Source organism: Amphiprion ocellaris, chromosome 16, assembly GCF_022539595.1.
Source record: "Amphiprion ocellaris isolate individual 3 ecotype Okinawa chromosome 16, ASM2253959v1, whole genome shotgun sequence".
Lineage (NCBI taxonomy): Eukaryota > Metazoa > Chordata > Actinopteri > Pomacentridae > Amphiprion > Amphiprion ocellaris.
The window spans coordinates 15,313,242-15,338,875 of NC_072781.1; the positions used below are offsets into that span (position 1 = coordinate 15,313,242).

The 25,634-nt window shown below is 41.2% G+C and overlaps 3 protein-coding genes across 5 annotated transcripts in view; 2 read left to right on the plus strand and 1 right to left on the minus strand.

Moving 5' to 3' along the window:
• mcu (mitochondrial calcium uniporter) overlaps nucleotides 1–8,595 on the plus strand; it is a 59,823-nt gene extending 51,228 nt beyond the window's left edge. For both annotated transcript variants that reach the window (XM_023281627.3, XM_023281626.3), the window contains exons 4-9: nucleotides 1,371–1,541; nucleotides 1,920–2,024; nucleotides 2,979–3,139; nucleotides 3,699–3,902; nucleotides 4,518–4,634; nucleotides 4,815–8,595. In XM_023281627.3, coding sequence (XP_023137395.2) covers nucleotides 1,371–1,541; nucleotides 1,920–2,024; nucleotides 2,979–3,139; nucleotides 3,699–3,902; nucleotides 4,518–4,634; nucleotides 4,815–4,895 — 839 coding nt within the window. In that variant the 3' untranslated portion in view covers nucleotides 4,896–8,595. The remainder of the gene's footprint in view (nucleotides 1–1,370; nucleotides 1,542–1,919; nucleotides 2,025–2,978; nucleotides 3,140–3,698; nucleotides 3,903–4,517; nucleotides 4,635–4,814) is intronic.
• Nucleotides 8,596–10,295: 1,700 nt separating this feature from the next.
• On the plus strand, nucleotides 10,296–19,844 carry oit3 (oncoprotein induced transcript 3). Its single transcript, XM_023281628.3, has 9 exons — nucleotides 10,296–10,430; nucleotides 13,738–14,112; nucleotides 14,229–14,339; nucleotides 15,644–15,766; nucleotides 15,853–15,975; nucleotides 17,136–17,296; nucleotides 17,471–17,883; nucleotides 19,082–19,181; nucleotides 19,357–19,844. The coding sequence occupies exons 1-9, from the start codon at nucleotides 10,370–10,372 to the stop codon at nucleotides 19,507–19,509; spliced, it is 1,620 nt and encodes a 539-aa protein (XP_023137396.2). The 5' UTR covers nucleotides 10,296–10,369; the 3' UTR covers nucleotides 19,510–19,844.
• pla2g12b (phospholipase A2, group XIIB) lies at nucleotides 19,614–22,633 on the minus strand. Of its 2 annotated transcripts, none has more exons than XM_023281629.3 (4): nucleotides 21,896–22,633; nucleotides 21,333–21,421; nucleotides 21,025–21,190; nucleotides 19,614–20,878 (listed from the first exon to the last, which is right to left on the minus strand). In XM_023281629.3, exons 1-4 carry the CDS (start codon nucleotides 22,503–22,505, stop codon nucleotides 20,760–20,762), a joined length of 984 nt encoding a protein of 327 aa, XP_023137397.1. In that variant the 5' UTR covers nucleotides 22,506–22,633; the 3' UTR covers nucleotides 19,614–20,759. The 2 variants fall into 2 exon arrangements, with proteins under 2 accessions (XP_023137397.1, XP_023137398.1); XM_023281630.3 differs by having other exon boundaries at nucleotides 21,345–21,421; nucleotides 21,896–22,631.
• Nucleotides 22,634–25,634: the final 3,001 nt, after the last annotated feature.

The following is a 25,634-nucleotide window of genomic DNA, read 5'->3' on the forward strand; positions in this document are numbered from 1 at the left end:
TCAGAGGACAAAGGGAACATGTGCAAGAAAAGAGCAACTAAGATACTTGAGGCAAGGCTTCAAAGTGTTACTGTGACAAAAGAATTCTTGTAAAATGAAAAGTCTGAATCACAGTGTCTTTGAACATTTGCAAGACACTCCTGAAAACGGGCCCAGCTGGGGCTGCCTGTGCCAGCTGATGATCCTTCACTGCTTTGTATGAGCCAGAGCAGAGATCTGCTGATTCACTGCAGTGGCCCTGAGCAGGAGGCAGGGTTTTTGGGTGCAGCAGCAACAAGGCAGCTTGGATCATCTTTTCTATGGGCTCGCAGCCCTCTACGTTGATTCATGGTTCTGTTATTAGAGGCCACTCAGTATGATAATGGTATAACCTGTGCAGGCTCATTATAACTATAGTTTGGTCATGGACCAATAAAGCTGTATTATAGACCGTTATTAGTATGCTAGAAAGTGCTACTGAGCAAAACAGGGGCTCAGCTGTCTGGGACGAAAATGACTTATGTTAGTGCTTAAAAACAGCCTGTAAAGATGACGCTCAAAATCATAAAGTCAGGCTGCATTTTGTTAGTCCCAGGTGCACTGATTCATTCCATCCTCTTATTTTGTCTTTTTGTGCTGTTATGATAAACCAAAACCTGTCAAGGAATGAATAAATCGCGAAAAATTGCAGTGAGAACCTCAAGGGCTTTTTCGATTGTCAGCCTCACTACAACAGCATCAATTAAAAGTATTTTAAGGCTTTCTGTGGGAATAAGAAATATCAATAGTTAACATCAAAGAATCGATGACAGGGCTGTGAGGAAAAGGTGAGCAAAATTAATGCTGTATTGATTTTTTTGGAACAGATAGCCGAAGGGAAGTTTATTTTGGCGAAAAAGTCAGTAACGTTTAGTATATGCTTATCAGCAAGAATATTAAAACTACCTACCCCTGGGCTGCTGCTGATCATTGTTCTCCAAGTTTGACAGTTTTGTTGTTTATATCCTGAGACTCCCAGTGGGTGTCACTCCTCTGTGTGGTCTGTCAAAATAACGCTTTACTTATTAGAAAAAGAGCTAGCTTAAAGATGGGTTCACTCTGCAGTGTTGTGCAGGATTTTTGGTGGCATCCAGAAGGCACACAAACATTTAAGTTCCATTACAGTTAATATAGCAGCATGAGTACATAACTCATGATATTGTATATGTCTTAAGGCTAGTAGTCCAGACGATGCAAAGTCGAACAAGTACTGAGTAAAACAAGCATAAAACTGCACCTGATATATCCTTATTTTTGCCTCTGGTTCACTTCTGATTTCAGGGAAACATTTTCCATTTTCTGCTTTTGTAGCATTTGTCTCACCTCCGTTTTCTTGTTTGTGACCCCTCCAGAGGTGACAGTGGTGTATCAGAACGGGCTGCCGGTGATCTCAGTCAGTTTGCCATCCAGGCGAGAGCGCTGTCAATTCACCCTAAAGCCTCTCAGTGACTGTGTGGGAGTTTTCCTGCAACAGCTCCAGGCAGAGGACAGAGGCATTGACCGGGTAGCCATCTACTCCATGGGTATGCACACAAACACGAGAATATGCACTGTGGCTGAGAAGGTTACACATGTACACGTCGTTACATGCTTTCAAGTGTTCTGTTCAAGTGTATTTTGAGGCTGTTAAGTGTTGCAGTCTTGGCTTTCTGCCAGAATTTAATACCACCGCATTCATCACGAAAAGATTTTTCAGGGCACGTTCAGCTCAGGGTTCATTATACAGGCACAACTTGTACTCAGAATGTTACTCGTTGTGTGTGAGTGCACTTGCTTTTACCTCTCACACTAATCAGATACCAACAAGCCTGATTAAAGAGAAGTGAACTGTGTTGGAAGTGGCTGCCCATCAGTGTTCCATCCTTCTTAATGCCTGCCTTCTCATTTGTCTTCCTCTCCAGATGGAGCAAGGGTTGCCTCCTCCACAGGTATAGACATCCTGCTGCTGGATGATTTCAAGCTTGTCATTAATGACACAGAACACCTCGTGCGGCCACCAAGGAGAGGTGAGAACTGGCAATGAAAAAAGGCTGAGCCTGTGCTGTTTTCTCTGAGTCATTCCCTCACAGAGCCATAACCGCTAAGAGTGTGTCGTGGTTTTTATTTCCAGCATGTGGATTGTATTTAAGTGGGTCTTGGTGATAAAACAATAGCGATGTGGAACAGCGATAGACACTTCGTCAATCGCAATAAGAAGAGATTTGATAATTTCACTGAAATGCATTCAATGTAAACTGCCATTAAAGCTCTTAATGACAACTTAAAGTTCGGTTCCATGAATCAACCTCAAATGTGCTTCTTTACTGGAACCCATTCACCCTTCGCCGTGGCTTTCACGCAGGTCTCCCGAGGCATGCTAGTCTGTGATTACCTGGTTCATTTCCTCACCCGTTTGTGCCTGCAGACCTTCCCAAGTGGAGGCTGTGGCTGGTTAAACTTGTAACACGGGCTTCACAGTCTAGAAACACCCCTGACCCTGTGTCCCTCACTGCCTCCACCCTAGCAATGCACTCCCAGTGGTCTGCTTTGAGTACTGATGGATGTAACGCTGGGTTACAGGGTCCTTATTCATTAACCTCAGCATAGTGTGGCGGCTTTCTCCGGGTCGCCTTCTGAGCTCTTCTGGGTTTTACTTGCTTTCTTTGTTTAATATCTATCAATGTTACAGGATTGGTTTATTTATTACTTTTTTGTATTCACAAGCAGATTAATTTATTGGTGTGTGTATGTTTATCATTGTTGTATTACCATTAATATTATTTCCTGTGTCCTTTGATAAGTGCTTAATTTAGAGGATGATGGTTAAATTCAAATTAATCCTTTAGTCTTCCTATCTTTTTTAAAAATAGGACAGCAGTTATTGATAATGACTAGAATAACACATGCAGTTGTGGTTATTTTTTCGGCTATGTTAACCTGTTCTGTATTAATGCCTATTTTCATTTGTGTCTATCTCTCAGAGATGCTGCCCCATGAGGAGGCAGAAAGGTTGAATGATGTCAAGTTCCTGGTGCAGCAGCTTTACACCACCCTGCGCATCGAGGAGCACCAACTCAGCAAAGAACGTGAGCTGATTGGACGACTGGAGGACCTCAACTCTCAACTCCGCCCCCTAGAGAAGGTTTACCTCCTTTCACACATTTGACAATGCTGAAATTTTTGTTATTTCTCCTGCTAGACCCACAAATTGCCGCAGGGTTTTTAGGTACCCCAAACAAATGTTAGACAAATAAAGTAACACGTAAAATGTATGTGTCCTTGCAATCAAATTATGCTCTTCCACATTTTTCTATGCAGAACAAGACCAGCGGTAGATGCTCAGAATATTTCAGCCCTGTCTGTATTTCCCTTTTTTTTTTTATTGTGTCACTAGTGTAAAATATCAGGCATTTTTATTCAGCCGATAAAAATGCCTGCACAGTTGAGCCATCATGGATATGACTAAGTGGCTATCAAGCCTTTGTTATCCCTGAAATGAGACAAAACACTTAATCTTGTGATAATTAAGCCTTAATCTGTGGACAGGAACAGTTGCGTAATATTTTTGTGCTGAAAATCCATAATGTGATTTTTTTTTTTTCCTCCTTGTTTTCTTTCTGCTAGATTCTTATTCAATAATGCCTCCTGGTGTTTTGCCTGTGAGGACATGTCTGACTGCTTTCTTTATACCTTCTGTCTAGGTGAGGGAGGAATTGAGTAAGAAGGCAGAGCGACGCACCACCTGGGTGCTGTGGGGTGGCATGGCCTACATGGCCACCCAGTTTGGCATCCTGGCCAGGCTGACCTGGTGGGAGTACTCCTGGGATATCATGGAGCCAGTCACCTACTTTATCACTTATGGCACTGCAATGGCCATGTACGCTTACTTCGTTCTTACACGTCAGGTAAGACACAGATATACAGTATAAATGCACATGTGCATATAATAATGTGTGAAGTAAAGTTTGAGGGTAAAAGCATCTTCCGCTGTTGTTTTTGGTCACTTGATTGCCAAAATATGGATCAACATTAACTCTGATAATCAGTTAAGCCACCTATTAAAGAAAAAAAACTGATTGAAGCTTCTCAAATATGAGGATTTACTACTTTTCCCTGCAAACTCCTGGTGGGTGAAAAGAAATTACCTTGGACTCAGTGAATTTGTAAATGCACTGGTTCTGTTTTTGGCACTTTTGTTATAGCAAATAATGTGATACATTAGTCAAGGAAACTGCCCTGTAACATTATGCAGAAACTCTTTTAACAACCCGACAACAAAGTAGTACAGCAATGAAAAGTCATGGTGCTTTTAGATATTGTGACATTGTTGCCCATCAGATTTTAATTCAGTGCTCATAAATTACCACTAATTTTAATTCCAAGGATGTGGAGTCCATTTGATGTGGAATTTCTCAGCAGCCTGATTTTGGCCGTAGGACTGGATAGCAGCACACGGACGATATCTGATAAACTGGTTCCTCTTATAAAGTGCTCTATCTGTATCTCTTTATAACCTGCAGGAGTATGTTTATCCCGACGCTAGAGACAGGCAGTATCTGCTGTTCTTCCACAAGGGGGTGAAAAGGACACGCTTCGACATTGAGAAGTACAACAAGCTGAAGGATGATATTGCTGAGGTACAGTTGCTTGGTGAAAGCTGGCTGTTTTGTGATGTAAAAGGAGAACTGCAGCCACACAAGGGGATTCTTTTTTTTTTTTTTTTCAGTTCAATACTTGGATTTGTAACAGCTGTACCATTCCCCGCATACCTTGGTCTCATGTTTTCCACCCTCCCTCCCTCTCTCTACCCTCTCCAGGTGGAGTTGGATCTGAAGCGTCTACGGGATCCACTCCAGCTCCAGCTCCCAGTTCAGCAGCTCACCGCCAGTAAAAATTGATGGGTAGAGTGACTCCCTCCTCTGTCAGCTCCTACAAACCTCTTTTCCCTCTTCCCTCCTGCTGTCCAGCACCCTTCGCTCTCTCCTTTTACCCCCAAATATTTCCTCAGACTCCTCCTTCCTCCTATTCCTCCCACTCCCAATAATCCCATCCCTTTATTGACTGTGGGAGTTAGTTTTCTCCTTTTTTTGTTTTCGTTTTTGTTTTTATTTTCCTGACTGAAATCTCCAGTTGGAATTGCAAGGGAAAACCGGCTAAAAGATGAAAAAAATGGATGGTGAGAAACCTGGGAACTGAAAACCTCTCACAGCCGAAGGATGAAAAGGAAGATGGTGATTATAGCGTTGAAATGGGCACTGTGGACGTGCCTCAAATCTTCGGAGGGACAGCCTGCAGGTAACTCCAGAGGTGAGATGACCCCACCTCTAGACACTCCAGGACAGGGAACACGCAGAGGGGCAGCCATTGCTGAGTGTGCATGTGTGCGGGACTTTCGGGCTACGCTGGGACACCGACCCTGGCCACTCTGCGGGTCGACACAGCGCCGTAGCCCTGCTTCCTCTAGCAGCCGAACTGTCAACACACACACACACCTTCTCTTGGTCGGTGCAGGCTCCAGGGGACAAGTTTACAAGGAAGTTCTCACTGCAGTCGCACCTTCAGGGAGACCTTCGTTTTCCTGTGGCCGAATTCTGCTGCCTCTCCCTCTCTGAGCCACGCCTCCTCCAGGTGACGGACAGCTGTCCTTCCCAGTGTGACCTTTGTCAGGAGCCCGTCTCCACTCGCAGGATGCAGGAATGACGACGCCTCGTTTCCTCGTCCTGTTGATGTCCTGTAGCTGCCCGGCCTGCGCAAGTATGAGAGTACTACCGACAACAACATCACTGTGTGTTCTTTTATTCCAAGAAAAATATTTTGGCACTTTTTATTTTGAAAGCCATAGTATATTTGTTATGAAAAAATATAAATATATATGTATACAATCAAATAAACCGATGACCAGAGGCTAGTTTCTTTCAGTGGGGGGAGGAGCTCTCTTGCAAACGTCATTTCACAAGAAACTCATTTACACCCTCTGCAGATCTCCTGCCATGAAGAGCCTGCCGCTACACACACTTGCATTTACTACCTTTAACTGTTTCAGACGTTTTCATGACAAATGCACACAACAGATTTCACAGTAACTATGCTCAGATTGGATGTATGGCTCCTGTGCATGGCCACCAAAGAGGGGGAAACAACGTTGAAACCAAATCAGGGTGAAAATGGCTTTGATTGGAATTGACCGCTTTTGAGCATCACAGAATATCAATGCGGATAATGCTGTGCTTGACCTCTATAATCATCCCATGAATGCAAAGATTGCTGCAGAAGCATAATGACAGCGTTCAAATGTTTAGTGACCATTGACTCAGACAAACCCACAGGCATGTTACATATTTGATTAGCTGAATGACTTTTTCAAAAAACAGAGCAGAGTGTTCGCAAATTGCCTGCAGCTCAGTAACGCTTTTCCAAATATTGTGTTGTTTTTACCTTTTCAACTGAAGCGTCCAAATGAAAACGATATCATTATCTCACTGATGAAACAAAGGCTACATCTAACCAAAAAAAAGCGTCATGGCATTGAGGTCGTAGAGGTTTTTCCATCCTGAAATTAAGCCAGAGTTTTCTCCTCCCACTGCTGCTGTAACGCCCCTTCCCCCCTGCTCCCTCGATGGCAAGGCAGGGTAGACTGCATGTTGTGGTACGCCCTCAGTAGAAATTTGTGAATGTGTAGGAGCATTATTGCAATTTTGTACTTAAATTGGACACTTTTCTTTGCCACATCTAGCTGAAGTCTCATCCACATCGAGCTCAAGTCTCACCCCTCCTCGTTCAATCAGATGTTATCGAAGCCATATGTTTGTGTTGTTCATCTTCATGATTCTTTAATTATTTTCGGGATGGTCACCAAATAAACTTTTCTCAGCTTTACATAGTTTTCTGTTCAGGGTGAGGATTGGCGGCCCTCTCTCCAGTTCCATTTATCTCTCTAGAGAAGTTCTCAAAGCCAGTTATTTTCATCGCTGTAGATCACCTCTGCAGAGGGGAAGCAGGATGACATGACGTCCTTGCAAACACTGTAGACTCGAGTTCATCTTGTGCTTGTGTGTGTGAACAGCTGACCGAATCCTACTGAGGAGATCATTGTGTTTAACTGCAGATTTTATATTAAAATGCATGATTTTCGAACAAATCAAAAGTTAGCCATGCAGATCTCGAGCCAGGATTTGGTTTAAGCTGTTACTGTGAGTTGTGTGTGTGTGTGCGTGTGTGTGTGCGTGGGTGTGTGCGTGTGTGTGTGTGTGTGTTGGTTATCTCCAAGGAAAATGGTGCCTTTTGGATCATTATTGATTAACTCTATAGACAATGTAGCAATCTGTAAATGGCAACAGTGGGAAATGATCAGAAGAGAAGGTTAGCCTTGTTTTGAATGAAACCATCATATGAAGGATGGTTCAATTTGAATGTTTAGAAGTGGAAATCAATTTTGCTGTGTGCCATGAATGTTTGTTGAATCCGCATGTGCTGGGGGCAAAGTGCAGATCACCGTATTCATGAATCCTGTGCTAATAATTGTTGCTTGTCATAGGTGCAAAAATCAATTCCACCCTCATCCCGCTTCTTCGCCGTCATTAGCTTTCAATTCAGTTTTCCTGAATAGACCAGCTCACATACACACATGAAGAGAAATCGGTGTTTCCTTGGAGATGTACTGTAGAAGGTGAGCGAGTTCAGACCTCTGTTTGCAGTCCAGTCCTCCCCTCTGCTGTTTCTACACCACACTTCTCTCCATCATCACCTCTTCCTTTCTATCACGCCATCCACCGTTTATTGCCTTTGGGTTTTGTTTTGTTTTTTTCTCTTGTCTATTTTTTAAAAACGAAAATATATCAAATATAGGGAAACTTTATTCTAAAGAGGGTGTTGCATGAATGTATGTTTACATGGGAAATTACTTAAAACTTAAAAAAAAAAGATTTATCAAAAATAACTGCAAAGATAATTTAAGAACGTTGTTTGTAGAGATTCCTAGTTATAAAGGGCAGTGGACAGGGCTGCGTCTTTACAACCTGCCCTGCCAAATCTGATTTAAATCCCAGCCAACCAAATGCTCAAACCTCACTCCCATCTTCACCTTATTTACTCCCATAATCCTCTCCTTTAGCGTCCATTCATACTCCCCAATAAATGGAAAAACACCCTCCATCTGCGGTGCACGTATAAAAGAGGCTTAATAACCTCATGTCCTGGATTTGAGTCCAGGGGAGAAGTGCACTCTTTCAGCCTATCGGGGAACACCTCTAATTCTTGTCCCTCTATCGACCCTCAGCCTTTTTTCTCCAAAGACACATTATTATTGTTCCATGTTTTGAATGTGTGTTTAAGTTTTGAATATGTTCTTTGCGTGCACTTAAAATACGACATGTTTAAAATGCCTAAAGAGTGAAGCAGAACATAGGATTGAACAGATCTTGTTCTTCATTCTGACCTCTTATTTTGTTTTTCTTGTCTTTATTTTTCTTTTCTGTTGACATATGATGCTGTAATGTTGGCAAAAAAAAGAAAAATGTAAAATCCTGTATCATTTATGAAATATGTATAAAAGAGAAATGTAATTCAATTATCAATAAAATCCTTATCCAGTTTTTGGAACCAGTGGTGCGGCTGAAGTTTTTGCTGTTTGTTTTGCTGGTGAAAGCGAAGTGATTAATGTGTCACACTGCAGATGTTTACAAGGAGAAGCTTTTCAAGGTCTCAACCTCCTCTGACGCTCTTTGGCCTCCGGTTCTTCCTGTACAGGACATCCTAAGAGATAGACCTATGAATCAACTCATCATGCTGGCGATAGCCTGTTGAGACTAAATGCAAGTTTAAAAATACAAAAGCTATGTTTAAATGATTTAAAGCTTTTTGGATCCGTGAAGAGAGGGAATCATACACTTGGACACAGCAGTGCTTTGAGCTCAATGTCAATTCTAACACATGGCATAATCTTTACCATATGTACTTTTTTTTTGTTACATATCTAACTTCCTGTTAATTCACAGGAAATGCTGAGGCAGAACGGAATGATATTAGTTCTGCCAAATCCTTGAAATTTCAACCTGATCAGAAAGGAAAAGTTAAGGGACCACCAGCGTTATTGCAACCGGTCCTCAGAGAAAAAGTGAATGTGTTTTCTAAATTTCATTACACCTCCAATCAGGAGTTGTTGAGTCATTTCATTAAGGTGCAAAAGGTCAACCTCAGCCACAGGATCAAAAAATGTGATTAGGTTTCAATGTCAGGGGACCATGAATGTCTGAACATAATCCATCCAATTGTTGGGTATTTCAGTCTGGAGCAGATGGCGGATCAGTATTGCCATTCATATAACACTGATGCGGTTAATGATAAAAACTGCCAATATCTTTTAACCCTGTACTGCAATGCATCACAGAGCAGTGAAATCACTCAATCGTAGCATCAGTTTATGTACAAACTGTAAATTTAAATAGATTGTCTACTTAAAATCCAAACTTTGAAAGCTAAACCAGTTAAGAATTAAGAGGAAAATTCAACCAAAGAGTTAACAAGGGTATACATACAGTGCTTTCCTTGCTTTCCTAGGAGTTCTGCAGTAGTATAATAAAGTGCTGATTCAGATAGCCTGTGGCATACTGACTTGCAGCCAGGAGAATGTCTTATTTCCAAAAGTAATCACAACTGTTCTGACTCATTTCTCCTAAATACCTTGTGGATGAATGTCTCGAATGTTTTAATTACAAGCTGGAAACAAAATCTACAAGGCTCAGGTTCGCCTCTGCAGCTTTTAAACAAAAAGGACCAAGCTATAGACATTTTCTATCCTGTATTGGTGATCTTTACAACTAATGAGATACAGTAGATGAGGACATATTGTCTCTGCTTTCCCAGTGTGTAGTCACCAAGCCCCTCAGTCTCCTCTACAGTAAATCCTGGTGTGCAAACCCTGCTCGCTCTCCTTCAAGTGAAAGATGCTTCGGCATGACACTAAGCAGATTAATCAGATTGGCTTAGCGCTGCTTGAGATTAGATCGTTGCTCATATATCCACATGCTTTAAATCAAGACGTATGGCAAAGAAAAGATAAACATATTAAAGTATCATAAGCCAGAGTCACACTTTTTCTTAGCAGGTTAAATAAAACAAAGCTGTGTGGGGTATTTTAAAGGTGTGTGTGGGGGGATGGAGGGAGGAGAGTAAGAAGACTTCACCATCTGAAACAATGGGAGGATGGTCCTGTCACTGGATTTGGGGAGCAGGTTCAAGGTGACAAAGGGACATGATAATATGACACAGATAAGAGGCGCCTATTAAAAACAGACTTCCCTTAGGGATGAACCAGAAAAGCAACACACACACACACACCCGGACTTGAGCTTGGATTATCTTCCATACAAAATACATGATGATTTTTTTGGTAATTACCTTTCTGCTGCAGGGAGCTCAGGCTGTTACAGGTGTAGGTGAGTATTTTATTTTTTTATGTTTACAGTAATGAATTTGTGTTTTGCTCTGTTCTCATTTCTACTGTGGATTTAACGGTAAGGCTGCCAACAAATCCATGAAAAGACCAATAACAACACGGTGTTAGTGCGTCTCCCAATATTTCAAACTTCTCTACCCTATTTGCTGCACTCACTCCAAGTCTATTTATTTCTACTGAAAATGTCAGTCTTTAAAAATGGGTCACAAGTATATTTCCATAAATAAAAGGCTTAATCATCTGTCAGCACGTTACTCAAATCGGGGTAAAAAATTGCATTTCTAGGAAAGTATTTTCGGCAGCGGAGTGTGTAGCAGTGTGTGTGGGATTGACCCAAAACAAGCTACGGTGTCCATGTTCATAGGAATGAAGAAACATTTCACCCAATGGAACTGAAGGGCTCAGCACTGGAGGGTCAGAGGCACAGAGCAATAAAATATGTCAGCTTTTGGCCATACAAAGAGTGCAGGTGTTAGTAGGATCACTTCACTGTTGCTGGTTTTTTTTCGTGGGGTTTGTTGATGATATGAAAAAATACAGTATCAGACTCAGGTCAGGCATGGCTCTATGGTCCCTTAATGGCCGTATTAAGTTATTCACACCCCATCTGGAAGATTTAACGCTCCCATTAGCATACACCCACATGAGTCAGCTATGTCCTCTGCCCCGTCTGTGCTGCTGGAGCTGCAGCACAGTTGGTCAGTCGTACATCTCTAAAAATGGTCGTTAATTCTGTCAGAAGGCCCGGGCTATGGATTGATCCCTCTGCTTTTATTGGAGCAGCACAGCGACAAGAAGGACTCCTCATTAGTGGATGGAAGGGGGGAATGAGGTGTGCGTGGTTTAATGGTGACAAAAATTAGTTACATCACAAATAACGGTTTGTTCATAGCTTCTAGGAACTAGAACACAGTCAGTAAATTTTAATTAGCACAGTTTGGAATGCGTGTTTGTTGTCTTTTCATGTTTACTTCTGAAAGCAGATATGAGAAAAGGCACATCTCTGATCAACCTTGGCGTCCGTTAGATGTCACACCAAAAGCACTTTTAGTAGAATGAGCGGGAAAGCGTAAACAGATATTTTATGTTGTGCCATTCAACTAAATGGAAAGCCTGGAGCGCTGGTTATAGGTGCGGTTACTGCTTCAGTGGAGGGTTATGTTCTGGTTGTCAGCTGTCATGTTTCCTGGCACTGGCCTGTCACTGGAGATGCTTTACTGCTGAACTCATCAGCCTCCTGCTGGGTCTTAGTTATTAACACTTCCTCTGGTTCTTGCCCACACTGCCCTGCTCCCTCTCATTTTGTCCTTTTGTTTTACATCCGCCTCTTAATTACACTGTTGAGAGGGCATGAAGAAGGGAGAGCCTATTGATTGTTGTGCTGCACTTTGTTTACTCTGCCCGTTCAGTTGTTCTCCTGATTCTGCACAGCTGGCTTCCAGAGTCACCACTGACAGAACTCATTGGATAAAGAGCCCTTTGTGGACAGCTTGTTGGCTCTTAGTTCAATTAGAACTGACTGAGTGTTACAGTTTATCTTGACAATCCAAACGTTTCCTTTCATGGTAGCAAGTGGGCAAGTAACCAGTACAGATGTACAGTTCACTGAAAGGAGCAAACTATGCAGTACTTGTCTATGGACTGAGCAGACAGTTGATCAGCTCCCAGAGTAACTAATGGTATTATTTGAATTCCCATCACCAAGACTACAAAAACATATACATTTTCACATTTTGTCTGTCTATGGTTGTGGTTTCTGAGATGTCTGTTTCCATCTGTCTTCATAAGTGTTCTTACTGCTCACAGCTTTGGAAAATTGTCATTTAAAAAGCTGCTAGAGGCCAAACTGTGGGCAGTTTTCATCAGAATTACCCCAAAATGAAAACTATTACTGGTGAGGTCTGTGGATTATTCAGATAAAAGGTGTCAGGACCCTATTTTTAAATTTCGAGGGCCATTTTCTGCCTAACTTTGAGATAAATGAAATGTGGAAAGAGAGAAACGAGAAGGGATTTCCAACAAAGTGCCCGACAGGACCCGAACAGGAATATTGTGACTATTGAATTTCTCTTATAGTTGTAATTTCTCAGTTCGGTGCTGTGAGAACAGAGTACAAAATTAATTTCACCTCCATTGTATTGATGCAGACGCACAAGTAAACACCTGAAACTCTGGGATAATACAGAAATACTGACATAAACAAACTCTGCTGGGCAGTACTGGAAGAAAGTGAACAAATATGTTTTCATAATTGCAATCCTTTGACAATAACAAATCCACAGTATCAAACACTGCTTGGGAAGTGACAGTCATTCAAAGTCATTCAGAACTTTTCTTGATGTTACGTTATATTTTTCATTATTATTATTTTTTGTATAATTTGTTCTACCACAATAAGAAATGTCTCTAATATTGTGTATATAAATATCTAGGACAAAATAAACAGAAACACTCTCATATGTAATGTAGCTCAGTCAAACATTACCTTGAATTATGACACAGTAATACACATGCAATTTAATTTACGTATTTATGGCAATGTCACCAAAACAAAACATTATAATCATGATAACAATAGGTTGCATAGGTGTCCTAATAAAACTGCACCAAACCGTAGCTTCATGTTTGCAAAATGATAATTTCTTGTATTTGTACAGTCGTAATATGAAAACTAACTATGACTACAGCTGTGAAAACAATGTAGTGAAATGAAAAGTACAATATTTAGCTCTGACATTTAGTAGATTGAACATATAAAGTAGCATAAAATGAAATACCCATCATACCTGCTCAGTGATTGTCCTAATATTAACTACAAATACAACAAACATAATTTCAATAGTAGCTAGTTTGCATTGTTCTGTCAAAGCAGGTTGTACCATTGAAGACCCTGTGTAGGTATCAATGAGCCATTATTTCTCATGTTATCAAGCTTCAAACATTACTCCACAGATTGGCGAGGAAACCCCCCCCCCCCCCAAAAAAAAAAACAACCCCAAAACATGCACATAACTTCTTCAAAAAGCATTTAATTCAAAAGTTAATATTGCCCAGGACCCCAGATTTTAAACACGGTCAACTCAATCAATATTCCCCCCTTTTTTTCCCTTAAACCTGTCAAATTGAAGATGGTCAAGTGTGAATTTTAGAATGTCATGGTTTGAGGTGGAATGACCCTGCTGCAAAATTGCATCCTCCCAATCATAAAACACCTATTTATCATGTTAATCGTCCCTCCGATCATGTGTAGCTAAGTCTCACTCACATTCCCTCCTCCCACGCCTCAGCCCTGGACCCGTGCTCTGCCTACATCAGCTTGAACGAACCCTGGAGGAACACAGACTACCACGTCAACCAGTCGTCTGGCGTTCCACTGTGCGACAGCCATGTGTCTGGTGAATGGTACCGCTTCACTGGCATGGCTGGGGATGCCATGCCCACCTTCTGCATCTCCGAGAACCACTGCGGCACGCACGCCCCCATTTGGCTCAACGGCAGCCACCCCCAGCTCCACGAGGGCATCGTCTCCCTGCCCGTCTGTGCCAGCTTCAATGACAACTGCTGCCAGTGGAACGCCAGTGTGGATGTGAAGGCCTGTCCTGGAGGATACTTTGTCTACCGCCTGCCCAGACCCTCAGTCTGCTTCCACGTTTACTGTGGCCGTGAGTGAGCAATGTCAGAGATGAGTTGATTTATGAGTTACTTTTCATTTGCCTGATTTTGTCTTTGGTGTGCGTGTGTGTGTGTGGGTGTGTGTGTGTGTGTGTGTGTTGCACAGATTTCTATGACATCTGTGACGAGGTGGATTGCACAGGTCCCAGATGTCCGGAATCCGACTGTCGCTGCGCTGCTGGAACTGTCCTGGGACCAGACAGACAAACATGTCTAGGTGAGACAGACAGGAAGAGGGAGGAGGAGGAGGAGGGGGAGAGGAGCTAGATAAGTTGTGCAACAAAGATAAGCAGGAAAACGTGGAAGACGGATAGGCAGGAAATGGCCTGTGATGAACAATAAAAAGAGAAATCAATCAGACTGGATTTGCAGTGAGTTCCCATAGACACTTATATTCATGAGTAATCCGTGGCTGCATTACTCAAATATCCATGTTTACTCGGCTTAATGGGATATTCAGAATATGGGGCACAACTAGCATATTAAACGGTGTGCTTCTTTCGTCATGAGAATTCAGAAATGTTTATAGCAGTTTGTTTTGTCTTAAGAGACAACTGACTTGATTCACATTACAGACTGGTAAACTGAAGTTAAAGGGTTTCTTTGTCACTGTACCAGTCCAAATAAATGCAGCAGATAGTTATAGATACAAAATATGTAAATATAGCATACAGTGCAGCTTTTCTGGAGCTTTCACCTCCATCTCATTGTCTTCATCAGCAGATTAAGGTAATTCTGCTGTCTTTGCAGCTCTGTTGTTCACACACCTCTTTTCTTGTGCAATGTTGACAACTGCTTTTGACTCTCCACAATCACTGAACTGTTTATTTATTACTAGAAACTAATTCTAGCATTTATTCATAACCTTCAGCTAAGTACCCTGAGAGGGAATCCCTGCTCTCATAGCTACGCTCCATCATTCCAGCCTCTTTATTTAGTTTCTATGACCTGAGAACAGGACTTACTCAAACATTGCATTTCCAAGCCAAAAGCCTTATTACGAGAGATAGATCATAAAATATGAATGAATGCAAAGCTGAATGAAGCAAGCAGCAGCGGAGACAGAAAGATTGAAAAAATATTTGCTGACTCCACTCCAGGTGAAGGGTTTGTGTTTCTGTTTGTGTGGTGAACTGGCACCTAATGATGGGTGACAGGAATGCAGAGGGAACGCTGCCAACTGGAAACTGCCATTATCTCATTATCCACTCATCAACCAAATCTGCATTCCCCTGCCTCAGAAATGACTACTTCATTTCCCCATGCTCACGTACCCTCTTTCCTCACTCTGCACCATCGCTCTAGTCCTCCCCTTTTCATTTCATCCATCATTGTGGCTTTGCCAGTCCTCTCAGTATTATAAAATCAGTTTTAAAGTCCTTTAAAGTCGATTTATCTTTCTCTTCCCTCAAGTACTAAGTGAATTGCCTTGAGGTCACACGCTCCACCCATCTAGTACTCAGCTGATTGAAGTTAGACTCATCTGATAGTAATTTCTGACCTGGTGTGGTGTGTGTTCAGATGTGAATGAGTGTGATAAGGCCAACGGTGGCTGTGCGGAGCTGTGTGTGAACACCAAAGGATCCAGACGTTGTGAGTGTGGACGAGGCCGTGTGCTGGATGACGATGGACGCAACTGTCGAGGTACATCCGTGTCCATAGATGACTAAACCAGAAACCCATGTAATTTTCTGAATATTTACCATTTTTTGCTGCGCTGCCTCATGCAGAGATAGCAGGTTGTCACGCCAACAACGGAGGCTGCAGCCATGGCTGCTCCTCACTGCTGGACTCCTATCACTGCCACTGTCCCCGAGGGCTGGAGCTGGGAGAGGATAAACGCACATGTCAGGGTGTGTATGTGTGTGAGAAGAAGGCGGATACTGTAGTCGGATAATCGATCAGACAGCAAGGGAGGCTGACACAGAGATGCATGCATTTATCTCAGTAGACGTTCTAGTAGAGATTTGAGAAAAATGCATTTCTTCAGGGCGTAACTGATATGTTTAACATTTCAGTGTGGGGTTTCTTTTTCTAACAGGGAGCATCCATCATCATATTAGTAGTGAATAACATGACTGGCCTTTACTATATGCCTTGAGAAACACGACATATGTTGTTTTAAATGCGTTGTCTTTTTGACTTTTTTGAGAGAATGCAATGCATGAATGCTTTTAGCACAGATTAATGTCCAGCTTATTACATTCTTTATAATAAATCACTCATTTAGTTGATAAAATTTCAGAAAAGAGAGAAAAATGTCTTTTGGAATTTCCAAGATTGAAGATGATGTTTTAAGATGTCTTGTTTGGTCGCATCAACTGTACTAATCTTCAGTTTAGTATTACATAAAGCAAGGGAAAGGAAAAAGAAGCTACTATTCATAAGAGAACCAGTAAATATCTGGCTGAGAAATTACTTTAATAATAAATCCATCAACAAAATTGTTACCATTTAGTTTTCTTTTGATGGGCTAATCTCTTTTTAAAATTTCAATCATGTAAACCGTAAAAAAGCAGCAAACTATTACAAGTCAGAAGCTGGAGTCTATAAAAAATATCTTTTTGTTCAAAGAAATTACTGAAATCAGCAATTAATCATTGATTAATCAATACTGTGTAACTACTATTGCTGGAAGAGCCAAAGTGAGAAATGTTTTAAATGTACAATAACTTTAAAATAGACCATACTTGCAAATATAAATGTCACTCTAGGCCTCTTGAATCAGTATATTGATTATTTCATGTTCAGACTAATGGACTAATTCTTATTATTACAGGCTTTGGAAAAAAAAAACAACTACAATCCAGATCAATCTTTGCTGTCACTGTATGTTGATTTTACTGTCTTTCATGTCATTAGGCTACAAACATGTTGTGGCATGTTTTCTGGTAATCACGTGACTGTGAAGTGACGTTTAAACTGCTCTTTGTTGTTGTGTCACTACCTGTGTTATTTTTTTGTGGTACCATGACAGTACAGTATGTCATATTTTCCTCTCATCTCCCTGCAGTGCCGGTCCAGTGTGATCCCAGCTTGATCACAGTGTCAGTTCCTAAGGATCTCGTAGGAGGACTGGAGCTCTTTCTGTCCAACTCGTCTTGTCGTGGCGTCTCCAATGGCACACACATCAACCTCAGCTTCAGCCTCAAGACCTGCGGCACAGTGGTGGAGGTCAGAGGCATTGAGATGAAATCTTTTCCCTGAATGTCTGCAGGGTTTAGAGTGTAGAGTTAGAGCTCGGAAAGATGTATGTAATATTTTAAGAGCTGTGCACTTGAATGTGGGCTAATTGAGGTTGTCACAAACTGAAAAAGCCATTAAAGTTGCGTAAATGTTCACTTGCAGGTGACAGATAACAAGATTGTGGGCACCAACCTGGTGACAGGTCTTCCCAGGAGCAACCCAGGCAGCAGCAGAGACTTAATAGTCCGAACCAGCAAGTTAGTGCTCCCAGTCACCTGTGAATTCCCCAGAGAATACCAAGTGTCAGATGGATACCAGGCAAGTCTGCGCAACTCAGCCCTGGAGCTGGCAGGCCACAGCGAGGGCATCTTCCGGTTCTCCCTGGAGCTCTTCAAGAACTCTGAGTTCTCTGAGTCATACCACGCTCCGCCTCAGCTCCGCCTGCACGACTCCCTGTTCTTCGGGGTGGAGCCAAAGGAGAGAGTGGAGGGACTCTCTGCTCTGGTGGAGAGCTGCTTTGCAACACCAGGGCCCCAAGCTGACCAGGCCCTCAAGTATTTCCTCATCAAAGATGGGTGAGTAGTTTTGACAATTTCAAAGTGACATCTTGTGCTATATGGCATATCAAACTTAGGGCAAATAAATTAGATGAACCACAAAAAGGCACTTCCAAGACAGTGTAGCCATTAATTTTTTCAATGAATAGGTGTCTGTTCTGCCACCCTTCATTGGCCAAAGATATAATTCAATAAACTACACCCCTTTCATGATTAATTTTACATTTGCAGGATGATTTTCATCTACTACACACAGAGAAAAGTATTTTGTAATACCTAAAACAACAGACTACACAACAGATGCTACACTTTAAAACACTGGTGATAACAGAGTGGAAATAGCAATTTGTTCCAGACAATATTGTCAAAATTAAGATGACTCAAAACACAGATAATGTTTGTGTATCTAAACATGCAAAAAGATTTAGTTTGATTTGCACCATTTTAAAGATATCTGTCTTAGGTATTATTGTTATCACCCTATTGTCTGATGACAATTGCAATTTCACTTTCGGTACTCAAAGCAGTGAAATTCCATCTGCTTTCCCTAAACTGGGGTGAAACTCAAAGACAGACATTGTGAAACTTGAACAGAGTAGTGCATGCATAGATGGATACTACTAAAAATCATTCTTTTGTAGTTCAAGTAAACTGACAGTGCTCATGCAGGCACTGAAAACCGCTGGCTTCTGTCTTTTCAATACTGCCTTGTTATTTCCAGAAATGTATTTGCTTCTGCAATTGTAATAGTTATTATAATAAATGTCAGCAGCATCAAACCCAGTTACTGTGGTTCACAAAAGCCTTAGCATCGACTACTTGACAGTTATAGGACAGGAAATCTCCAGTCATTCAACGAAATGTCAAATGAAAAATGCCACTGGCTTTGTACTCTGGTTTATGTGGAAAGAAAACAAGAGCACTTTGGGTAGAAAAGCAGAGACAATGTTAATATCCATGGAACATTCACTTTTGGCTAACCATTTCTTCAATGAAATCCACAGAGTTTTCCTCCTGCTGCTGTACAGACACCAAAAGAGCAGCGCTGTAATCTGTTTTCACAATTTCCCATTAAATATACAGCAGTGTTTCAGGACCTTGGGGTGGCAAACCTTGATGAAGTGCCTTGTTAGAAATATATATGGATCACTGAATACTGTGTTAAGGTACCAACTGAATGTATGACTCTGTTGTCTCTCCCTGACTTCCCACACAGATGCATCTCAGATGAAACAGTGACACAGTACTCATCAAAGGACCAGCTCTCTAAGCACTACCAGGTCCCTGTCTTCAAGTTCATTGGCAAGGACAACCGAGTGAGTAAAAGAGGCGTGCTGGGTGCCAGCTGGCGGATGCATGTGGGCTTACGTCTGTGTAGCACTAAATTGCAAGGACTGTTTTCCTAGATTAAGGAATAAGCCCTCTCCTTAACAGTGTAATGGCTTCTACTGTCTTTGAATCTCAAAACAAGCTTGCCTCCTCTGTTTACAGCAAGTGTTCCTCCACTGCCAGGTGTTGGTATGTGGAGCAGGAGACTCTCGCTGTGCTCAGCATTGCCGGGGACGCGTCCGGAGGGAGGTTCAGACGGATGAACCTCAGGAGCAGCACACACTGAGCGCAGGCCCCGTCTACATCCTGCCTTAATTATGATACTAACATGAAGCCATCAGCACAAACGCCCATAAAGATGCCGTGACAACATGACATCAGCACAGGCCAGGATCACAAAAATTGCATTTGCATTTAGATTAAAGATGATCGTTTCATTTTATTTGGAGGAACATCAAATAAATGTACACAAAGCCGGTCTGTTGCACTGTCCCACATACACACCCATGCATGAAAATATGCAGTATTCTTTTTTGTTTCTGTTCCTTGAATTCTGGTTAACTCTTCCATGTTTGTATGTCTATGCGACTTTTCCTTGCAACACAATTTACCATCGACATTAAAGTGAATGACATTTCAATTAGAAGCCATTCGGAGGGTCCACAGTTCATTTCTAACAACTGCAGCATGAAGGATGTTTTTCGAGGTCACACATTCAGGCATTTCTCAGGCTTGATTACAGCTTAGAGATTTAGTGGGTTTATAAACGTGGACTATATCTATATTTACCACCATTAGCGACTTAAAAAATATATGTGGAACATCCATGGATGCCTTCTGACTCGTTTCGCTCGGTATAATTGATGTCTGAGGAGCATTTCACACATTGCAGCGTGATGGGAAAAGGAGACATCAGTAAGCTGTGCCTGCAAATTATGCACTGGCCTCATCTCTCTGACAGTTAATCTAGAGTTAATCATGTCAGTTAAACAGCAATTAGTCATGCATTTATTCATAAAAAAACAAATAACTAGCAAATAACTTACATCAAACATTAACACAGTTGCTGTAATAGGCATCACATTTACATGACACTGACTTAAGGCTTTAGCACAATAGCTTGACAAATTTAAGATAGCAGCAAACAACAGGCCATGTGCACCATGGTAATTATCTTATGTCTTGTATCTAAAGGAAATTAATCCGACTACAATATCCTTCCCGTCTTATCAGCAGGCACTTTGTCTGGAGTCATCAAGTAATTTATGGTAATGGAGTCATAGAGGCCTAAAGTGGACCTAAAACGAGGAGTACGGAGAGTTTAATATGCATGAGCAATTAATTAGGAATCTGAAAGTCATATTCTGACAAGTAGCATTTGTTAGCATTGTCTATGAATAAATCATAAGAAATTGTTCCCTATTTATGTCTTTTTTTAATTCCTTGGCTCTGAGTTTTGATAGGGTACTTGTGATAAAATGCCACTGTATAATATGTGGAAATGTCCATGACTTTGTTTTTTTTTGTCTCTAAAAGTGTTCAGGAGTTGTCCATAGAGTTCTGTGTCACAGTTCATCCCTCTCCTCTCCCTCGCAGACACACGCTGCCCTCTGGCTGTTCATGTAAGATCTGCAACCAAGAGTCCACACTGTGTTGTAGAGAGCATCTGCCATCGATTCACAGGCTAAGGAGAGAAAACAGAGAGAGGAGGGAGGCAGACGGTTTTGTTTTTTGTTTTTTGTTGATAACTCTCAAATGTGCAAGATTTTCCTGATGGTCAAAGTATGTAGCCAACACAAGACAAGAAGCAAATGTCTGCAAAAATCTCACCTTGTACTTTCGACACAAAGCCCAAGCTCTTCTTAAGGTCAGAGCAGATGCCGTGCAGACACGTGCGAAACTCGGAGTCGCAGTCGTACTTGCTTGTGCCACAAGTGTCATAACACGTATCCAGCTGGTTGCAGCACTTGGTCATAGCGGGGATGCCCAGGTCAAGCTGTCCAAAGAAAGAATTGCACTGTTAGTGCAGTTTACAATGCAGGACCTGGCATTTCCAGCCATTATGGCAGTGATTAGCTCCATTATTTAAGATTTATAATATTGCTTTGAGCTGTTTGTGCTTTGAACATGCCACCTACAGCAGCATTCACCTGGAATCCTATCAGAGAGGAGCTGCAGCCGTTGGGATCTGGGAGCTGGTAGCCAGGACGAGGTTGAGGAAGAACTCCTAAGAGCAAAAGAACAGTTTCATTAAGATCTTGAACAAAAGGATACAAACTAATGTCATCACGTACCCCCAATTAAGGATCTGCAGCATATCTCTGTTTCAGGTGTGTGTGCTGTTTCACAGATAAGATATAACCTCTGTTTGAGAACATCTGCATTGATTACATAACTGTAGGGACACAGACCAGCCAGACTGATAAACAAATGCATGCCTCAGGTCCAAGTAAGTTATCTTGGAGAAAAACATAAGTAGCTGCTAAACTAACAACAGAATAATTGATTAAATTTGACATTGCAGGTGTGCTATGCAAACAAATACACAGAAACAGAAAAATATTGAATACAGACAACCTAAAAACCGTCTGTGGGCCTGCTAGAAATGTTTGGCTGAATGAAAACAGTTTAGCAATCAATGGCACCTCTGCTCAGGTCTCTAAAACACCTTTTAATATAAAGTAAACAAAAAGATTCTTACCATATCTGCAGCGGTACTCACATATACCATCGCGTCCCCCAACCAGCTCCACCAGGGAGTCAAAGTATCCGTGCGCATTCTGGAAACTATTTCTAATCGAGTTGAGGCTCCAACTGTTATCATCTTCTTGTGCCAGGGGTCTGCTCAGGGACTCGTTTTTCTGGACTGGTCTGATCTCATTTGTCTCCTCCTCAGACGAAGGTTGCTCTTGGGTGACAGCTCCTTCAGCTTCCATAGCATGGGCGTCTCCAGCAGGCCCATCACTGTCTGTCCCTGGATCTTTGCCTGTTGCACCATCTGCCACAGGAACGTCCACTTCAGGTTTGTCACCTGCACCATTACCCGCCGAGAGTATTTTAGACAGCAGACTGTCACCAAGAAGAGAATTAGCAGCAGGGTCCTCAGCTGCAGGTGGATCGCCTACTTCTGCAGCAGCTACACTTTCCTTAGCTGCTTCAACAGAATCAGCTGGAACGACAGGATCAGCAGTAGCAGCAGAGTCCACAGCGGGGGCCTCCTCCTCCTGTGCTTCGGTCTGATAGTGGCCTAAAGTGGCACACATGGCCAAAGACACACAGAGGAGGAGCAGGGCCACAGTCCGAAGCAGCATAGTGTTGAACTGGCGACAGTTCAAGAAGAGGTTGAGCTCCTCAAAGTGAGGTGCTGTTAACAAGGTTTGAAGAATGTGGACAGTGAGGGACAAAAACACTCTCTGATCCCAGTGACTGTCAGCCACAGAGAGACTTTGACCTCTGATTAGATTCTGGCAGACAGCAAGGCACTCTTTCGTGTCAGGGCAAAGGCCATCCAATATCAATCTAAAGGAAGGGTTTTATAATTCCAATAATCTTCTCAACCACTGTGGTTCTTGAACACATTAAAGTTCATCACATTTTTGTACACAAAGTTATATTTGGATTTTTATGATTCAGATCCCATGGAATTTGAGCCCAGAGGAAAAGCCTAATGTGTATTCCCTTTAATACTGGCCATATCTAATGCAGGCATTTCCCCCTGTAACTTATCTTGAGACTTCACAAACCTCAAATTATCTTCACTATTTTTGATAAAGGTCAGCGGCTGACATTTGGACGTAAAGAAGAAGAACAGAGACAAACAGAGTATTATCTTATTCATTTGGCATGAGGGGGTGGAGGGGATTTTGTGCCTTGGTGTGAAACCTTAGGAATATATTTTTTAAAGTGCCGTCTCAGGGATTAAAAAAAATACTGTGGATAAATGTGACTAAGAACAGGTAAACAATGCTAAAGAAATGAACTGAGGGTAGTATACTTTAATGCAGACGTCTGTATTTACTACATACTGCACTTTCCTCATATGTCTCTGCTGCCCTCTTGTGTTGGATGAGAAATGTGTTCCCAGTTCTGTGAAAACCCTGCAAATGTTTGACCTTTTTAATGTCCAGTTAGAGAAGCCTGACTAATCACAGTGGATTATGTTATGGACTATAAATCAGAAAAAAACATGGCTGTGACAACACCTAATTCCTAGAATCTGCTTTAAAATAAAAACTGTTCTCAACAAACTGACATCTGTGCGGCTTCAGGCTCTACGCACAAAAACTTCTTTGATTTGTACCTTAAGGCGGACGTTGCTCATATTAACAAAGACTAAGTGGATCGCTTTGGGCCACAAAAACAACATATGTGAGGTGTCAAATTCACAGCTGCGCTTTAACTGCTGGATGGCAGAATCTTTAAAACGCGACACTCTCTGTTATGAAACACCAACATGTGCATGTGATTACTGAATCTAAAGCACTTTCAATATAACTGCACATTAATTTACTTACAAATTTTAGTCCACTACATTAATTTGACATATATAGCACTAGTGATATATTAGCATAACACTAGTTCGTCAGCAAATGAGGAAGATCCTCGACCCTCGACCATATTATGAAATAGGACACATTATTACAGATTAAACTACACAGCTCTTATTGATATTTCTGAATGCAGGCATTGTAATGGATATTTTTTCGTAAAATTGGAAATGGACATAAAATATTCTTAGAATTTGGATGTTAAGAGGTCAATAAAATCTATATTCTGTGTATAAATAAAGATCAGTTAGTACTGTTGGCTGCTCTTCCTAGAAGTGGGCACCCAGCTAAGATGACTTTGACACCAAATGTTCAGTGAGTTGAGCACTAAAGGCTGAATAGAATCATTGGAGCTGGTTAACACATCTGCCTATGAATCTACCACCAAGAACATGATGTCCATGGCAGGACACCACGGAAGAAAGGCTGCTCTGCGTTTGTATGCTTTCAGTTATAGCACTTTGTGTTCATCTATACTGTATATGTAACTAAAATGAAGATCAGATAACATTTTATCTCCAAATAATGCTGAAAACTGATTATTTCCAACAGGTATGAATACTTTTTAATGCACTATATGAACTAAATTTCAAGTGTTTGCGCAGGAAAAGATAATCACATCGTTATAAGTTGCTTGAATCTATTTACTTACATCTATCTTCATTTTATTTATACTGACTTTAAAATGTCAGTCTCTACAAATTATTCTCTGGTTTACTTGCAGATGAAGCTATCCACTCTGTGCTTATAGATCACAGTATATTTCGTCCCACAGTATCCTGGAGTAAAACACAGGAAAGGAAATGTAAGTAAGAAAGAAAGAATGGCTTAACAGTCAAGTATCACATGCAACACATCGCATACCGTTTTATGGCCTTGCTCGCTTTCTCTCGGTTCAGCACCACGTTGATCTTGTTTTCCAGATCCTTCAAGGGAAACAAGAAATTAGAAAATGTGTACATAACTATCTGTCTCGGTCCGTGTACGGATTAGGTTTATTTTGAATGATGTCATCTATTATATGCACAATTTGGACTTGACAATTTCAGATACTGTTAATTTTGTTATTGTAATGGGTAAATTTTTTATTCAGACCTGTAAATGGAGAAGCTCCACTCCTATTTTTGCTGTATTTCTAAACTATTTCTCAGAGTATTTCAAGTCTTTAAAATTTGCTTGTGATATAAACAGGAAATCCTCAGTATTATATAATAGTATTAAAAGATCCTTGCTTTTTTAACTAAATAAGTGTAATACCTTGCCTTAGTGTGCCTAATTTTAAAAAGAAAGAAAAAAAACTGTTCTCCACTTGTTCTCTCAAGATGTATGTTACAATTCTGTGAACTGTCTTGAACTGTACATACTTCAATTAATTAAAATAAAAATTAAAAAAAAAAAAAGTGTACGGATTAGGTAATTGGATTTTCCGTTCTGAAACGGGTATTGAAAAACAAAAAACGAGTGGTCATTTGATTTTCGTTTTAAAATACAAAAATTAAAATTGAAATACAAGGCGTTTTTCCGTTTCATGATCAAAAAGGGATATGCGATTTTTTAAAAAAATGCTTTGATTTTCGTTTTATATTTAGAATAACAAGAAAGTAAAATCAGTAAGAGACAGAAACGAAGAAACGTCCGTTTTTTCACTTTCTGAGACCGGAAGTGGTCATCAGCAAGTGTGGAGCCAAACAGAGTACGGTGCATAGACTGTACATACATTTTTTTTCGTGAGTTTTCATGGTCAGAATGAGAGATCGGGTGGCCGATCTTAAAATAAATCAATATTGATTTTTTTTTATAGAGCATTAAAGTTTTGCGAAGCCAGGGGGCGGGACTACTTGATTGACAGTCCGGTCTGGAATGATTGACAGGTCCTATGGAGGAGGCAGCAGA

Excerpts from the sequence above, each read along its gene's own strand:
- oit3 (XM_023281628.3), top strand. The coding sequence starts at position 10,370 with ATGATGATTTTTTTGGTAATTACCTTTCTGCTGCAGGGAGCTCAGGCT. Across the intron at positions 14,113-14,228 it reads CTTCCACGTTTACTGTGGCC|ATTTCTATGACATCTGTGAC; the intron begins GTGAGTGAGCAA and ends TGTGTTGCACAG. Across the intron at positions 15,976-17,135 it reads GGATAAACGCACATGTCAGG|TGCCGGTCCAGTGTGATCCC; the intron begins GTGTGTATGTGT and ends ATCTCCCTGCAG.
- pla2g12b (XM_023281629.3), bottom strand. The coding sequence starts at position 22,505 with ATGCTGCTTCGGACTGTGGCCCTGCTCCTCCTCTGTGTGTCTTTGGCC. Across the intron at positions 21,422-21,895 it reads TGAGTACCGCTGCAGATATG|GAGTTCTTCCTCAACCTCGT; the intron begins GTAAGAATCTTT and ends TTTTGCTCTTAG. Across the intron at positions 20,879-21,024 it reads CTTTGTGTCGAAAGTACAAG|CCTGTGAATCGATGGCAGAT; the intron begins GTGAGATTTTTG and ends TTCTCTCCTTAG.